Raw genomic sequence first — 17,529 nt, forward strand, 5'->3', positions numbered from 1 at the left:
CCGGACGCCCCGCCACCCCCGGCAGGTGGGGCGATCTCCCGGAACGTGAGGGCTGCGAGGCTGGGGGCCGGTGGCGGGGGGCCTCAGCTGGGGCCAGTTCCCGATGCATGAGTAATGATTAACAGTTCTACCCAGCACTCACGGTCCCACCGGCCTGAACGGGAAGACAAACTGGCTGGGCTCCCGTCCAGCCCAGAACTCAATACCCAGCCTCCAACTTGGCGGGCTCACACCAAGCCCAATCTTGAGTACCTCCCACCCCAGATTAAGGTCCTCAAAGGAGATACTAGCCAGAGCAGATACCAAGCTGCCAAACCTTTGCCCATAACAAACTCTAGGCCCACAGACCTCCCACTCAGTGCCTCTCCCCAGATGCTCTCTGCAGCCTGGCAAGGGTGGAGTATCAGAAAAGATGCACACACGTCTGACAGTGCCTTTTTTTTTTTCCCCAAGTTTAATACACACTAGAACAAACCACAAGAGAGTGCTGCTAGCCCAGAACTACACTCACCCCAAGACCACCCCAGGAACCCCAAAACACTAAGACCAGGAACTGGGTCCACAGCTCCCGGGGAGACCCACCCATTCCTGGAGAGGCCCAGGCACCCCTGAGCCCTTCTGTCGTCACCTGACCTCCCCATCTACCCCCTCAGCCTAGACTCAGTTGGCCCTTCCCTACCAGTCCCTTCCTAGATGCAGGCCGATCCCCTCCCCGGGTCCCAGGACTTCCTTCCTCCTCAATGGACAGAAGGGCAGCAGGGGCACCATGGTCCAGGGCCCTCAGGTCCGGCAGTCCAAGAGAAGCTGGGCTCTGATGCAAGGTGGAGAAACGCTGCAGAAGGGCTGTCACAGGAGGTCAGGCCCCCACACATTCCACGTAATTGGCAGGGTACAGACCAATGCGGCCACTCTGCAGCTGGCCCTGGCACCAGCCCTGCTCATCCTCCTCGCTCATCTTCAGCAGCTCCTCCCCTGGGGGAAAGGGGATTCGTCACTACCCATTGCCCTGGCCCAGCCCCAATCCTGCAACTGGGTCAAGGACTGAGGGGGAGGAGGTAGTAGGAGAACCCAGCCCCAAGAAGAGACATGCCTCAGGCAAAGAGAGGTCAAAGTCCGCAAGCCACCCCACCCCAGACCCTGAAGGCATCAAGCAGGCCCCAGCTGGTGACTTTGAGAGGGAGGTGCGGGCTCAGAGCAGGCACTCTTGACTCCTGGGGGCTGGACCCAGAGCAGCCTTTCAGAATCACACAACTGGCCCTTGGGAAGCAGGCATCAGGCTTCCCTTTTCCACACCCCTGCTCAGGTTGTAAAGGAGGGGAGGGGGTAGCGGAAGGCTGGAAAGGAACAGAAAAGGCGTCCCTGGGTACCTGCTCGGAAGCTCAGCTCATCAGCTTCCTGGCCGGCGTAGTCATAGAGCGCCCGCACCCGCACCCCAGTGGCAGCCTTCCGGGGATTCTCCTCATCTGACCACTCCTCATCTTGCCCACCGCTAGAGAGGGGAGACAGAAGGCGGCAGGCTCAGGGCACAAGACCGCCTTGAGCAAGAGAGCCTAGGACCCAGGGCCAAGGGCTCGCCCTCTGGAAGAACCCTGGGAGAGGCAGGTGGGAAAGAACTGAAAGATCCTAGTCTGACCTCTGCCACACATGCTTGTGAGCTTGGCGCGCTTCCTGCCACCCAGGGCCGACGTGAGCAGTAGATGAGCGCGAACGTGGGAACCGCCTGGCAAAGCTAAACCACCGTGAACACTGGCATCATGACAACTACTAAGTAAGTCCTAAGGTTCCTGGCACCAACTGTCAACCACTTCAGGTGTGAGGGAATGAAGAGAAGGAGACAGAGGGAAAGAGGGCAGGGCAGGGGGCAGAGCTATTTCCTTCCCACAGCCAGGTTTCTGGCTCTCACCCTGGGGACCCCGGGGACTGGGGTGGGGGTGCAGCGCCATCTCTTGTGGGCACGATGCTGGTCAGAGTAACCTCATCAGGGCTCCGGCCACCCTTCTCCTTCCTGCTAATTGTCCTCTGCGTATCCAAGGACCACTCCTGTGGGGACAGTGCTTAGGGTCAGGCTGGGCTGCTGTGGTGGCAGCCCTCATCCCAAGCCCTAGCCTCCCTCCTGCGGTCCAGGCTGAGCCCACCGCCCCTCCCAGTCCCAGCCAGCCCAGAATGCGGACCTCAAACTGCGGCCAGTTCATGGCCATGCCTGGCCCGTGGATGCTTCGCCACCAGCGCAGATCCTCTTCGTCACTGGCTGCCTCGATGCCCTGATGCAGGTCTCGGTGGAGTTCGTGGAACCTGTGGCCCAAGGCACAACCTCAACCTGGGGAGCCCTGGGCCCCAGTACCGGCCCCCCCAAACTCATTCCGCCTGGCCAGAGCCCGAGGGAGATGGAGCAGACCCAGCATTACCCCTAGGCCTCCATGCCCAGCTCGCAGGCCATACCTCTCGCTGCTGGAGAGGTCGAGGTGCTGGTGTAGGGTAAGCAGCATATCCTTGAAGAAGAGGAGCCGCTGGCGCTCGGCCGCCTGGCAGCTCTCGAAGGCCTGCTCCATGTCTTCCATGTAGCGCGGGGTGTAGCGATGCAGTTCCGCCAACGTCTGCTCGTAGTGGGTTTTCATCTGGGTGGGAGAGGAGGGGCCTGGTGAGGACCAGACCTTCTTCCACTCAGGACTCCACTAGTATTTACAGAGCGCCAGCGGGCGGGGGGGCCGCGGGGAGACCTCAGACCAGGCACCTGCGGCAATCAGGCCACAGCCCCAGCCCTCCAAGACCCCAGCAGCCGAACAGGGGAGGGGACATTGGGCACAGCCACTTTCAGAGTCTGGTGAGCGAAGATGGGGGGGTGAGATGAGGTCAACCTCGAGGAACGGGGAGGGAGAAATCAGGACAGGCTTCCTGGAGGAGGTAGAAACTGAGCAGCAGATAGAGCTGGAGGACAGGGCGCTCTGGTAGAGCAGGCAACGTGAGAGCTTGTGGGGGGGGAGGGGAGGAGACACAGCGGAAGGAAAGGAGCTGGACGGTCCCCTCAACTGCTAAGATGCTCCCAACGCCTGAAACTGAACCGTTTCTTGCCCTGGGTAAAGCATCAGCTTTTCTCTGGCTCCTCTTTTAAGTGATGATCTGGACAGCGGGTGGCCCACGCGCACGAGAGCGTTGAGTTCGGGGCCTGGGAGAGGCGTGCCCCGCGCCGGTACCTTCTCGGCCTCCTTGGTGCAGCGGTCCACCCGCTCCTGCAGCTTGCGCCGCTGCTCTTGGGAGACGGCGCTGTCCGCCTTTGCGTGGCTCTCCCGAGTCTGGGCTGTCTTCTCCTCCTTCCGTGCTGCATGGTAGCTCTTCTTGGAAGCCTCAACCTGGCACGCACGGGGACAAATCCGGAGACCCTGCAATGCCAAGCCCCGGCCCCTCCAGCCCCGGGGCGGATTCGGGAAGGGACCCATCCCTCCCAGGCTCACCTCCTTCAGCCTCTTGAGCCAGGGCTTCTGGGCCTTGCGGAAGCCATCCTCCGCAGCCCGGCTCTCGCGGAAGCCACCCAGCACAGGCCGGTGGAAGGCCCCCCGCTGCCAGGCGCGCACCCGCTCGCTGTCCTGCCCCTGCAGCTTCTCCCGCACCTCCAGGTGCAGCGCGCTCAGCCTCTCGGCTGCCGTGAAGAAGGCGTGCCAGGCCTTCTCCAGCGTGCCGTACTGGGGGCCTGCAGGGAAGGGCTGGGCTGGGACCCGGCCAGGGACGCCGCCAGAAACGAGCCCACCCCCCTCACCCCAGGGGCCTGCCCTGGGTGCCAGGCCCGCAGCGGGGGATGCAAAGGTGAACAACAAAGAGGTCAGCGGCTACTTAGGGATATACGCGATCTCACCGAATCCTTATCCACCACCATGAAAACAGAGTCACGATCAACATTTAACAGGTGAACAACAGTAGCCCAGGAAAGTGAACTAATCACCCAAAGCATTACAGCCGCAAGTTAACTGCCCAAAACATTGCAGCTGAGGTTCAAAACCAACTCTGCGGCATCAACCACTACACTCTATTGCCTCAGAGGGAAGAACAAGCTTGTTAGGATGGAAAGATCCCTAGCTCCCGAGTCAGAAGGCCTAGATTCGAGGTTCAGCTCTCCCTAGCTGTATGACTTCAGGCAAGTTGCCTAGCCTCTCTGAATTTCTGGATTCTCCTCTAGAAAATGGGTAGAACAGGACCATCTCCACCACAGGGCTGTTAGAAACATCAAAGTAACTCACGACCATACTTTGCAAACTCTTAACAGCTAGATTATTCTTAACAACTGTTAAGAATAACCAGGAAGCTCTTCCCTCTTCAAAGGGAAGGCATACGCCGAATCCTCAAACTTCCTCAAACTTCTCGTAAGAGGTACAAAAAAGAAGCTGCCTCGCCTGATCTCCCCACCCTCAGCGGCCTCTGCTCCCAGCAAGGCCCGAGCGCTGGCTCACCCTTTTCCACGGTGCCCCTCCACTTGCGGGCCCAATCAGCCAGCTGCTGGGCGTAGGCCTTCTCAATGCGGGCTCGTTCCTGGAAGCAGCTGACCAGGTCCCCGCAGAGTCGATGCCCGTCCTCCACCCGCTGCACGGTCCGCCTATAGTTGCCAGCCTGGGGCAGACAGGAGAAAGGTGGTGTCACTGGGGAGAAGCCCCCTCCAGGGCTGGGGCTGACAGCTCAGCTCCTCCGGTGGACATGTGGCTGGGCCCGTGGGGGCGGGGGGGGAGTGCATTTCAGTGCCACCACCAAACCTAGGACCCAGCTGCTCACCTCCCAGAAACTGCCCTCCAGGGCCTCCCCTCCAGCGTCTTCCTCTGGAGCCATGGTGTCCCCGCAGCACGGAATGGTGGCGGATGGGGGCTGTGGAGGGCAGAGGGGTAAGCAGGGAAGCCAGATAATACACTGTTGGGGAGAGAAAAAGATCCTCTCCTATCCCTGGACTTTGTCCCCATGGCTATCCCTACCATCCAAGGAACTGTCAGAGCTAGGAGGTGGGGGTCTGGAAGGTCCCAGGAGGGGCTGGGATAGGAGAAAGGATGGCCATTGGGCCCTGAATCTGCCCACCCCCTCCCCCACCCAGCCTCATTCCACCTACCTGGGGCCTAGAGATCACTTCAGGGACCTGGATGTCCAACTCTCAAAGCTGCCACTGTGATTCTGCCTTGAAGCTAACAAAAGCAAGGCAGGGGGTGAGGGCAGGGACCTAGAGCGTCCAGGGCGGTGCCCGGCTCCCCCGATATAGCAACTGCTGTCAGAAGCGCCAGATTCCAGCCAGGAGAATGCCAGGCAGGTCACACGATCCAACTGGGGATTAGGTGGCAGGCGGGGGTGGGTGGTGGGCATAGGGCCCCGCTGCCCCCCTTCCCCACTACAGATCAGAGCGGAGGATACCTGCCCACGCCAGGCCCTGTTACCTTCCCCTGAACAACAAGACGACCCTTTACCAGACCAGGCCAAGTCGGAGGGCGCCCGACCACACTCCAGTGACTCCCTTTGCCCGCAAGAGCAGACTGGGAGCCAGGAAGCCTGAGTCTGATCTTGGCCAAGAAGCTGAACAAGTGCATTTTACTGCCCTGGTGAGGTAGAAATTCTGCCTCCTGGTCTTCCGTGCCAGGGCTGGTCTCAGACTCACGGGCAATGAGCAAGAAATGTGAGGGGCCTGACAGTCACAAGGGACATTCATCGTCTTCCACAGCATCCACTGAGGTCCCACAAGCCTCCCTGGGTAATGAACAACTCAGCCCCGCCCTCAAAAAGCCCAGAGTCTGGGGCAGCATGGGGATGCCGAGAGGCCATCAGCCATTCTAAGAGTGTGCACCAGAACCGTAGAGGAGGGCAAGGTGGATTCCAACCCCAGAGCCACCACCCCAGAGGCTAGAGGACACAGTGGCACGCGGCCCCTCCCCTCCTGCCTCTTGGCAGTGGCTCAGCTGTCCCCAGCACTGACTTAAGCCCCTAGAAGGAAACCGCTTCCTCCTCTGAGCAAGCCCAAGGGACACCGCCAGGCCCACGGGGACAGAGTAGGTGCCCACTGCCCCCAAAGCAGGGCTCTATCACACTGCTCCCCTCCAAACTGACAAGCCACTATCCATCCTTCAAAACTCCAGTCTCCCGGACCCCACTGCTCTACCCCCATTCACGCAGCCCCTTGTGAGCCCTCCATCAGGCTATATATTATATATTCCATCGGATCGTCACTGACAGGAGAGGATCTGTCCCCAGTCATTGACAGAGGGGGTCCAATTTGCGGATTTCTTTGGGCACTGGAGCTGGTAGCTGAATGAAGAAACGGGAAAAGGACCAGGAAACCTGCTGGCTACAGCAGCTGTGAGAAAGCTTGGCCTAGGTGGAATCCAGCCCTAAGCTAACAGGAGAGAGAGCTGAGGCGTGCAGCCGTGCGGCCTGGGTACAGAGCAGGAGAGGGACAGAGTGGCTGGCCCACCGGGGTCCTCAGCACTTCCCCTTGCTTCTTCTTGAGCCTGCCCCATTTACCCAGAAAGGACTTGCCAACCAGATGGAGAGAAACAGAGCCGCAGCTGTAAATCACAGGGCCTTCGGAGCAGTCCCAGTCAGGCATCCAGGGGCCTGGGCCCCCTGCCTGCTCCAGCCTCCAGGCTCCCGGGAGACCTGCCCCCCACCCGTTCCCTCTCTCTGGCCCCAGAACAGAGCAAGCTGTGTGTGCAGGGCTGGCACTGCTCCCTCCCGCCTCCCAGAGCAAACACAAGCCCGAGTCCCAGGCACAGCCAGGCCCCACAGCCCTGGCTGCATCTAGCTATGGGGGTGGGCCCTGCGTGCCATGAGGGGCACCCCGAGCCTCCTGACTTCAGCAGAGACCCAGACTGGTCCCCAGAACACACTCGGCCACCGGCAAGAGCTCTGAAGGCAGATAATGAATGCTTCCAGCCCAGGTAGCCACGACCTACTGGGCGGGCAGAAGTCTGCGAGGGCGCTTGGCACGGTCTCCTCAGAGCCGCCGGGGCCAAGGTAGGAAGTGCTGAGACTCGGGGAAGAACCCACTCTCCCTACCTAAGGCAGGTAGGTCCCCCCACCCCCACCTCCGCGCAGACCAGCCCCCACCTTCCCAGAAGCTGGGGGCAGGCCCCCGGGAGGGAGCACGGCCGTCCTGCCCCGCCCGTCCCCCTGAGTCACAGGCTGCGCCCAAGGCCTCCTGCAGCAGCGCCTCCCGGGCGGCCGCAGCCCTAGGATGTGGAGGCACAGTGGTGGGCGGCCCACTGGTCCAGAGAGGGGTGCCTAGGCTAGAGTGGCTGGAACCAGCAGCTAGAGCCGCCCCGGAGGGTGGGGGAAGGGGTGGCGCAGGGAAAGGGGAGGAGGCAGGGCCAGGGAGGGGCATAACAAAGGGGCACTTTTGGAAACCCGACCTGCCGCCCGAGGTGCCTGCTCCCTGATGACGCACTCCAAACCCGGAGCCTCTACACCAACCCTCGGAGCCCAGTGGCTGCCCGTGTATATGGCCTCAGCCCTTATGGACGGCGCCCTTCGACCGGCCCGCCTGCCGGCCCGGAGCTGCACCACTCGGAGCCGGTGGAGCCCACGCGGAGCGGCCGGGCCGGGCCCAGCCATGGAGGCTCTGGGACTTCTTTGCCAAACTTGTTGAACTTGGTCTCGGCGGGGGTGGGGCCAGCAGATCACCGCTGAGGGGAGGGGGCGCACCCTGCCTGGGCCAGCCCGGCCGTGGACTCCAGAAGGTGACCCGGGGCAGCGGCCCAGGAATTAGGGCTCTTTGCAAAGAGCGAGGGGTCCCCGGGGCGTTTGGGGGCCTTTGAGGAGCCCTAGGACATGGTGTGGCCCTCCAGCCGCGATGCCGCCCTCTCCTCCGCCGGCCTGGGAAATCGCGGGGTGCGCCGCGCCGCAGATGAGACACCCCCTCGGCTCGGCGGCGCTCTTCCCGTCCTCGCGCAGAGTGGGGGCTCCCAGGGCGGGAGTCGGTCCCATTGCAAACTTCAGGAGCCGGAGGAGAGGGCGGGATCGATTCGCCGCTCCCGCCGCCGCCTCCCCGCGGTTCCCGCCGGGGCAGCACTCACCGCGTCCTTCCTGGGCGTCTGGGCGGGTGGGGGTCCGGCCACGCTCCGGCCGGAGTCCTGCCGCGCCCGGGCCGGGGCCACCGCCTCCCGCAGCGCGCCGGGCCCTCCCCCGGGAAGCCCGGCCCCCGGCCCCGCCCTCTCCTCGAGGCCGCGGCCCCAACCCCACCGGCCAGAGGCCGGGGCGCAGGGGCTGCAGGCATCGCGGCGACCCGCGGCTCCCGGAGCGCGGCCGTGGTGCATCGGCTCCAACGGGAGAAGCGCCGGCGCCCGCTCCGCGGGGTGGCGCCGCGCGGCTCAAGGGAGTCGGATTTCGGCTTTGCCCCTCCCGGCCTTTGCAGAGCCTGGGAGACCCGTGGAAGCGGGAAGGGGTTGGGCCTGCCCGGGTACCCCTTGGAGGGAGGGCTGGGGGCTACACTGCCTTAACATTTCTTTGCTGAGCACGCCTTTCTTATAAGTTAGTTCCGGCGAGGCTCACAACCACCCCCTTTGAAGCATTAGGATTCCCATTGTACAGATGCGGAAACTGAGGCCGGGAGACCTTCAGCAGCTTGCAAAAGATCCGTAGTCGGGCAAGACCCGGATTCCAAAGCCGTGCCCTTTCCATGCACAGCCCTGCCTGCCAATCTGAGGACTGCGTTGTACACGCGGTGGGGGTGGGGCAAAAAGGCATGCGCTCCTCCCCCTCCGTGTTCTTAGTCCCAGATTCTGTACCACGATTCATTCTTAAATCCCTTTGCCCCTCCACCCCCACCCCTTGTCAGTCACCAGCTTTGGTAGATTTTTTCCAGATCGCCACGCTGCCACCCCACCCTCAATAAGTCCCTTCTCTCTCACCCTCTTTGCCCCCACCCTGGGATTTTTCGCAGCCTGCCTGTCTGTTATTTATATCCACTGGAGCGGTCCAAGAATGTTCCGAGGCTGACCTAATCGCCACCTGCTTGGCCTCTCCGTCCCTCCCGATCCCTCCTGGGCCGGGGGACCCGACGACCGAGCCCTCCGCCTGGCAGGAGAGAGGGGGGGCGGGTTAGCAGGGTCCAACGCCCCGGGCGCTCAGAGGGTCCTGATGGCGCAAATTCGCTGGGGATTGCAGAGCCCCAGCGGGCTCAGAGGAGTGCACCCCCAGGGGGACGGCGTTGCGCTTTGGGAAGCCAAAGGCCAAGCCGTTCTCTCTCCAGCACGTACTCTTCTGCCTCACTCCCCGCCCCACCACCACTCCCTGAGGAGTGTGAGTGCGTGTGCGCGAATTTTTAAATTGCAGCTTTAAAAATAGCAAAAGTATTTTTCTGAATCCGAGAGGAACCGCTGATGCGTTCTTTATGCAGATAAATTCGCTCATAAAATGGAAAAGGGCCCTGAAGAGAATGAATGAGGGTAATTTCAGGTGGTAGCATTAGCTGCTGAGGACTGAGCTGCTCCACAGCCCTAGTGGGAGGGTGAAACTGTGGGCATCCAGGACGCAGCGCGTTTGGCAAATCCAACCTGAGCAGTGGATCCTGGCCTTGGCGCTCACTGGGTGTGTACCCAGCAGGATGTGGCTTCTGAAACCAGTTTCAACACCCAGTCTCTGTTGGGGCATGAAAAAGTCACTTTTTTTCCCCCCATATTTCTGTTTCTACCTCTATGAAACATGACAGGTGACCCGGCTGACCTCCCAAATGGACCGTGTGCCCCAGCTAATTACTGATTGTGAAAGCTGTAAATGAGAGGAGCTGGGCTAATCTATAATGACAGCTATACTGTCCTGTATTATTTTAAGTCAGTTAACATCCCACCTAGTGCCTGGGGGCCATTAGGCACCTAGACAGAAAGTGTGAAAACACAAGAATGAAATTAATTGCAGGAACCACCTATTAAAACCCCATTAAAAATAAAGGCTGCAAGCCAGACTGGCATCTGGGAAAGCCAGGCCAGAGAGAGATTCAGAAAAGAGAGCTATTCCTCAGATCACAAGGAGAAGGGGATATGGACTGGAAAGCATCTGGCTTCTCTTAGATTCCAATCAGGAGGCAGAAAGCAAAAATATTGCAGCTGATTTTAATTGCCCCTAAGGTACTGTAGGGAGAAAAAATAAACTAAAACCCAGAGCATAGAGCATACGGAGCCGCTTCAAAGGTGAAAGGAGACAGAGCTGCCTTTGGAACACCAACCCCCTGCTGTCCCTAGGGGCTCAGATTTCTATGCTCTGCGGCCAGAGAGCCCCTGAATACTCATGCAGCTCTATCCTCGAAATACTGAACTTAAACGGAGTTCAAAATGAGATGCCCGGGGTCAGAGGCTGGATAGACAGAAACCGAGAGAGGCAGCCTGGCTCAGGGCACCAGTGGCAGATTGGTCCAACGCCTAAGTTCACAACACTCACAGACTCTCTCACCTTGAGTTTCTGGAATGTCCTAAGCACTGTACCTTTATTTGTTTATTTATTCATTCAGTCATCCAGTGGAGAAATCATTTGAATTTTTGTTCTATGCTAAGCCCTCTTCTAGGTATTGAGAATACAAGATAAATAAGGCATAGTCTTAGGTGTAGGCTAATACAGTGTGGGTAGGAAGTACTTTGGAAAAACAGCCAGAATAGACCACCTTTCACCAGGTGATGACACTTGATTGGGCTTGATGAGCAGGAATTAGTCATGTGAAGAGGCATTGTAGGCAGGAGCACCAGGGTGTGCCAAGCCCCAGAGGTGTTAGCATATGACTTGGTGATCCAGCAATTTCACTTTTTGGAATCTACCCTAGACAAACATGTGTAGAAGTGCAGAAAAAGGTACAAGGATGTTTGCATGTAGTATTTGTTTGCAGTAAGGGAAAACTGGAAGCAAATGTCCATCAAGAGGCTGATGGCTGGCCGGTCACCAAAGTGCATAGGTCAGACGGTGCTGAGAGGCCCCGGCCCAGGGACTCCCTCCGGGGACAGGGTGGTGGGGCCCAAGCCCTGCCCCTCAGAGTGGCCCACCGGCCACGTCAGCCACTTAAAAAATCCTGTATATACACCAGAGATTTGGAAATAACGATAAACACCAAAGTGCTGGAGAGAAAAAAAAAATAGTTGAATAACCTAGAATTCATTCATGCCATGGCTAAACTCTACAGCACTTGAAGCACAAGGTAGATGGAGATGTTTTTTGTTTTTTGGTTTTTTAGGTTTATTTATTTATTAGAGAGCGCGCAGGGGGAGGGGCAGAGGCTGAGCACAAAGCCCAACTCCGGGCTTGATCTCACAACTATGAGATCGTGACCTGAGCCAAAACCAAGAGTGGGATGCCTAACCAATGGCGCCACCCAGGCGCCCCAAGATGTGTTCTTATATGAAGAGCTCCAAGACCCTGTTGGATGAAAAAAAAACCAAAATCCAGAACACACAAAAAATTCGGAGAATATATACCAAACTGATTTTGGTGGCTATCTCTAGGGAGAGGTCTAGAATTGGTAAAAGAGATTCTTGTAGGGGCGCCTGGGTGGCTCAGTCGTTAAGCGTCTGCCTTCAGCTCAGGTCGTGATCCCTGAGTCCTGGGATCAAGTCCTGCATCAGGTTCCCTGCTCAGCGAGGAGCCTGCTTCTCCCTTTCCCTCTGCCTGCAGCTCCCTTTGCTTGTGCTCTCTCTCTCTCTGTCAAATAAATAAATAAAATCTTTAAAAAAAATAAAAAAGGGGCGCCTGGGTGGCTCAGTCATTAAGCGTCTGCCTTCGGCTCAGGTCATGATCCCAGGGTCCTGGGATCGAGCCCCGCATCGGGCTCCCTGCTCGGCGGGAAGCCTGCTTCTCCCTCTCCCACTCCCCCTGCTTGTGTTCCCTCTCTCGCTGTGTCTCTCTCTGTCAAATAAATAAAATCTTTAAAAAATAAAAATAAAAAGAGATTCTTGTAGTGTTAGGAAATTAGCAGTGAGCATGTACTTGTATGTAAATTGTATAATAAAGAGTTTTTAGGAAATCCTGAGTGGATCTTATTGTCTAACACAGTGCTGTCCGAATGGAATTTTCTGCAATGATGGGAACGCTGTAGAGCTGCACTGACCCATACGTAACCACTAGCCACCTGTGGCTATTTCGCACTTGCAGTTAGGAGCTGAATTTTTATTTTTTTTAAGACTTTTTTAAAGATTTTATTTATTTATCTGACAGAGAGAGACACAGTGAGAGAAGGAACACAAGCAGGGGGAGTGGGAGAGGGAGAAGCAGGCTTCCCGCTGAGCAGGGAGCCCGATGCGGGGCTCGATCCCAGGACTCTGGGATCATGACCTGAGCCGAAGGCAGACGCCCAACGACTGAGCCACCCAGGCGCCCGGAGCTGAATTTTTAATTTTAATAAAATTTAATAAAATCTAATTTTAATTAAAAATGTAACAGCCGCAGGTGGCTGGTGGCAACTGTATGGGACAGTTCCGATCTAGAATATCTAGAATATTGAGTTCAGGATGGGGTGGAGGCAGATGGAAGATGAAGCTGGAAAATGAGTTGAGATTGAACAGTGAAGATCTGCAAGGTGGGCTGAGGAGTTCGGACTTTATCCTACAGGCAGTGGGAAGTGTGCGTGGAGGGGCTAGAGGAGATTTAGCCAAAGAAGTCTGGCAGGCAGCCCTGAGAAGGGCGGAGGAGAGCAGGCAGAGGGCGGCAAGCAGGCTGCTCTGTTACTCTTCGTGGCCTCTGGACATTGCCCAGCATTCCTGACAGGCAGCTGAGTAAAGTATTTTTTGGTTCAACAGCTCTGTTTTTAAGATGGCAGGCAACCCCAGGTAGAAGGAAATGGTCAGAGTTATGGAGAGGAGCGAACCTCAGTGGGGGAAGCTGTTCTGGGCAGGAAGAACAGCAGATGGACGGCATTAGAGTAAAAATGCATAGCTGGCTTCTGTGGGGCCCGTAGAGAAAGCTTCTCCAGGGTCAGGAATTTGCCCGGGGCAGATTCTTTGGAAGGTGCCCTGAGCTGCCAGGGCCCAGCCCAGGTATCAGGTCAGTAGGCGGAGGGTTCTGTTCGGGAAGCCTGCCTGCTCTGGTTCATTCGGGGCCCTTCTCTGAAGTCCCCTGGGGGCCTCCTGATTGGCCAAAAAGGAATTCTAGTGGAGGATCCATTTATTTCGCTGACTTCCAAGGAACACCCACGATGCCAGACACCAGGCTGGGTGCTTGGTCCACAATGTAAACAAAGCAGACATGCAGCTTGGCTTTGTGGGGTTTTCCAGGAAAACCAAATAAAGGCCTGCATACGTATTTACAAATGGTGATAAGTGTTCTAAAGGAAAAAAAAAAACCACATTTAGGATATAGTGCTATGAGGGGAGCATAATTTCAATGAGGGTGGGTCGGAGAAGAACTCTTTCAGGAAGTCTCAGCTTCTCTGCCCCAAGACAGCCCAACAGACCCCAAAGACAAATGGAAGTTGGCTGGGTAAAGAGGGAACCTGGGAGAGAGCATGCTACAGGAAAGGACTAACATGTGCAAAAACCAGAAATGGGAACTTGACCTCCTGGGAAAGAAGGTAGAGTAGGTAGGGCGTGGTGAAGGAGAGAGCGAGAGGTCGAGGGTGAGGTAAGAGAGGCGGGCAGCATCCAAACACTGCAGGCTTTGTCTTATTCTGAGCGCAGAATTTAAGCAGAGGAGTGACGGGGTGTCTTTCTGGATGTTGTGTGAGGGACAGATCAGAACAGGGCACCAGCAAAGAGTAGGCTGGATGGCCCAGGAGCAAAGAATGGTTTCACATTTACTTATTTATTTATTTTTTAAAGATTTTGTTTATTTTCTTGATAGAGAGTAAAATCGAGAGAGATCACAGAGGGAGAAGGAGAGGGAGAAGCAGACTCCCAGCTGAGCAGGGAGCCCGATGCAGGGCTCGATCCCAGGACCCCGGGATCATGACCTGAGCCGAAGGCAGACGCTTAATGGACTGAGCCACCCAGGCACCCCGGTTTTCACATTTTCAAATGGTCGGAAAGAATCAAAAGAAATTTGGTGGGGCGCCTGGGTGGCTCAGTCGGTTAAGTGGCTGCCTTCGGCTCAGGTCATGATCCCAGGGTCCTGGGATCGAGCCCTGCATCAGGCTCCCTGCTCAGCGGGGAGCCTGCTTCTCCCTCTCCCTCTGCCTGCCTCTCTGCCTACTTGTTCTCTCTCTCTATCTCTCTGCCAAATAAATAAATAAAATCTTAAAAAAAAAAAAAGAAGATTTGGTGATATGTGAAGGTTTTAAGGACAAATACCAGTGTCCATAAAGTTTTATTGGAACACAGTCACGCTCACTAGTTTACATATTGTCTATGGCTGCTTCCACATTGCAATGGAAGAGTGGAGTGGTTGCAATGGGGATTGCAGGGTCAGAAAAGCCTAAAATGTTTGCTATCAAGCCCTTCACACAAAAACCACGTGGCCCCTGTATTAGAGGGAGACAAAAAGAGGGAGACCATTTAGGAGGTTGCTTCGGTCATCTAGGTACCAGGGATAGGGGCTGGTTCTAGGTGCAGCTGCTCAGTACAGGGACGGAAGAAGTGTCCGGGGGAAGGAATCGATAGAACTTTCTGATGGGTTAAATGTGGATGGTAAGGGAGAGGTACATTTCAAAATGAATCCCAACATGTGACCTTGGATTGGGTTCTGGACCAGAGAAGGACATGACTGGGGCACTTGGCAAAATTTGAATAAAGTTTGTAGATTGGATAATAGTGTCATTAGTACTAATTTTCTCATCTTTTTTTTTTTTTTAAGTAAGCTCTATGCCCAACATGGGGCTTGAACTCACGACCCCTGAGATCAAGTGTAGCATGCTCCAACGACTGAGCCAGCCAGAAAATCCATAATTCTCTCCTCTTGATCACTGTCTTGTACTTCTATCTGATGTAACATTTAGGAAATTAGGGACGAGTATATGGAAATTCTTTGTAACCTTTTCGCAACTCTTTCCAGGTCTGCAATTCTGTCCAAAGGTTGGACATTGCAGCCTCTGTCTTCTCTGTGTGTCTGTCTCTCTGCCTTTGTCTCATTCCCCTCTGCCTCACTGTTTTTATTTTTGTACTCTTTTTTTTTTTTTGAAGTATAGTTGACACACAATGTTACATTAGTTTCAGGTGTACAACACAGAGATTCTACAACTCAACACCTTATGCAATGGTTTGTGGTTGTTGTTGTTGTCTTTAATTGAATTCTGATTGACACACAATGTTCTGTCATCTCCACCTCACTCTTACAAAGATACTTACCCCTGGATTTAAGACCTACTCGGATCATCCAGGATGATCTCCTCATCATAAGACCCTTAACTACATCTACAAAGATCCCTTTTTTTCTAGATAACATTCACAGGTTCTGGAAATTCGGATATGGATTTCTCTTTTCAGGTACCAACCTACCACACCAGCCTGGAGGAGGCCACAGCTGCTAGCCTTGGAAATCCAGTAAAATACGACATGAACTTGAAAAAGCAGGCTGCCTTTCAGAGACGTTCTTCATCCAGTTTCGCTACCATGCCTCTCTGCAGAATAGGTCAGCAGCCTCCATGCTGCCACCCAAATGTGGCTTGGTAGGCAGCCTAGAATTATGACAAAACTCTCAGACTCCAGGGCCTTAGGACACAGAAAAAGCCAAACACAAAGGGACAGTGTACAGTAAATGTGTCTGCGGAGATGCGCCCTGAAAGTCTGAAGATTTGGGGAGGATGTGAGTGGATCGTACCAAGACAGCCTCCTCCAGGCCATTGGTTTCACCAGGAAGAACCGCAGCTACCCAAGCAGCCCACTGCCTTCCTCTACAGACAGAAAGTAAGCTGTGGTTCCTTGGGCCAGGTTTTTGTCACATGCTCCAGGAGTGTCAATGTCATAGTAGGGACAGGAGCCAAAGCGGGGCAGTGGAGACTGGAGTGGGAGGATGGGAATGTAAGGGGAATATAAATGCAGTCCCCCAGTCCCACAAGCATGTGATTCATCCACCCATAGGCAACTGGCTTGGCTCTACCACAGAGAGAAGCATTTTTATTTCTGCTACTGGGGAGTTTTAGAGTCTTTGGAAGAGAGTGAGTAGAAGGCACTGCCAGAATTCAAACGCCTGGTTTCTGACTCTCTGGTCCCCGCGCTTCCCACGATGGCTACTTGCCTGGCGCGAGCTCCTGAGGATGGCATAGAGCTTCTTCACCACCTCGTTCAGCTCTTATGGGTAAATAACGTATTGCCAGGAGATTATATAACAACTTCTTTTTTTTTTTTTTAAAGATTTTTATTTATTTATTTGACAGAGAGAGAGATAGTGAGAGCAGGAACACAAGCAGGGGGAGTGGGAGAGGGAGAAGCAGGCTCCCGGCTGAGCAGGGAGCCCGATGCGGGGCTGGATCCCAGGACCCCGGGATCATGACCTGAGCCGAAGGCAGACGCTTAACGACTGAGCCACCCAGGCGCCCTATATAACAACTTCTATTTGTAGAACACTTTACAGTTCACAGAGCACTTTAACGCAGATGGCCTCAGGACTCTGGCAGTTGCCTGGGGAAGTTTCCTGGCATCCCACACCCAGGTTTTGCACGACAGGATATTGATTTAGAGCGTGGATGGTGCCTCATGCCCCACAGCGAAGACGGAAGGTGGGTTTTTTTTGGTATTTACACAGCTGTCTGACGCTTCCAAAGCTACCCCAAATTGTGTTTTTGAAAATGGATGCCAGAGGCATCCTAGAGGGTCAGAGCCATGTTTTCATTTAGCACTATTCCAGAATTTATTCATATCTGGGCACTTAACTATGTATCGGAGATGCCAAGGAACAAGGACTCTAGAGGCTGTATTTGGTCCATTTCCGATCCTTGAGGAGGAGTTTAAACGTCATTTCCCTGCAAGCTTGGCAGAACCCTTGAGGCTGTCGTTTGCAAACCACTGGATGCAGTAACTGTGTGTGGGAAGCCTGCACACACCGTCCTCATGGATTATGGATGGTTTTGCAGACTCAGCAGAGCTTTTGGATCCATAGACGGCTTGGTCAGAATCAGAGTCATGTACTGGCCTGCACCAGAAAAATGATTCCTACTGGATGGAAACTTCCCATAGGGAGGTCAGAGTGGAAGCAGTCACTGGTTTCTGCAGCAGCTCACAAGATCCCAGGTTTTCAAACTGGGAGGGATCTGAAAGACCAGCAAGTACCTCCTCTGGGCTTCGTGATGATGAAACTTAGAGAGAAGTGAAAGGAGGAATCCAAGAGACATCATCTAAGAACAATGCTCTTCCCACTGTGCCATACTCTTTGTTCCAGAAAACACGTAAGCCACATATTGTTTTGCAGATCAAAGAAACTGGCATTATTTAGGGTCATGCTCGTGGTCTGCCTGGCTTCCAGTGTGAACACGAGACCTTCATTTGCTATCACCAGCAGCTTTTGAATGAATTGCCTTGTGATGCCGTATGTCAAAGGTAATGTCACAGATAAGACCAAAGCATCTATAAACAGGACTTCATAGCATAGCCATTCCTCTGGCAGGAAACCAGAGCCGAGCTGCACCATTACCCTCCTTATCAGATTAGTGGCATAAAAAAAAAAAAAAAAAAAAAA

At 55.2% G+C, this 17,529-nt stretch overlaps 1 protein-coding gene across 6 annotated transcripts; it reads right to left on the bottom strand.

Annotated features, from left to right (window-relative positions):
- Positions 1-435: 435 nt before the first annotated feature.
- On the bottom strand, positions 436-8,135 carry PACSIN3 (protein kinase C and casein kinase substrate in neurons 3). 6 transcript variants are annotated; one of them, XM_035012733.1, is made up of 11 exons: positions 8,028-8,135; positions 5,081-5,153; positions 4,756-4,845; positions 4,440-4,596; positions 3,450-3,685; positions 3,192-3,347; positions 2,440-2,615; positions 2,172-2,292; positions 1,904-2,040; positions 1,368-1,489; positions 436-972 (listed from the first exon to the last, which is right to left on the bottom strand). In XM_035012733.1, exons 3-11 carry the CDS (start codon positions 4,807-4,809, stop codon positions 857-859), a joined length of 1,275 nt encoding a protein of 424 aa, XP_034868624.1. In that variant the 5' UTR covers positions 4,810-4,845; positions 5,081-5,153; positions 8,028-8,135; the 3' UTR covers positions 436-856. The 6 variants fall into 6 exon arrangements, with proteins under 6 accessions (XP_034868624.1, XP_034868622.1, XP_034868623.1 ...); XM_035012731.1 differs by having other exon boundaries at positions 3,450-3,703; XM_035012732.1 differs by having other exon boundaries at positions 4,756-4,887.
- Positions 8,136-17,529: the final 9,394 nt, after the last annotated feature.

The sequence above is a fragment of the Mirounga leonina genome, unplaced genomic scaffold (genome assembly GCF_011800145.1).
Source record: "Mirounga leonina isolate KUSES-001 unplaced genomic scaffold, KU_Mleo_1.0 Mir_166, whole genome shotgun sequence".
NCBI lineage: Eukaryota > Metazoa > Chordata > Mammalia > Carnivora > Phocidae > Mirounga > Mirounga leonina.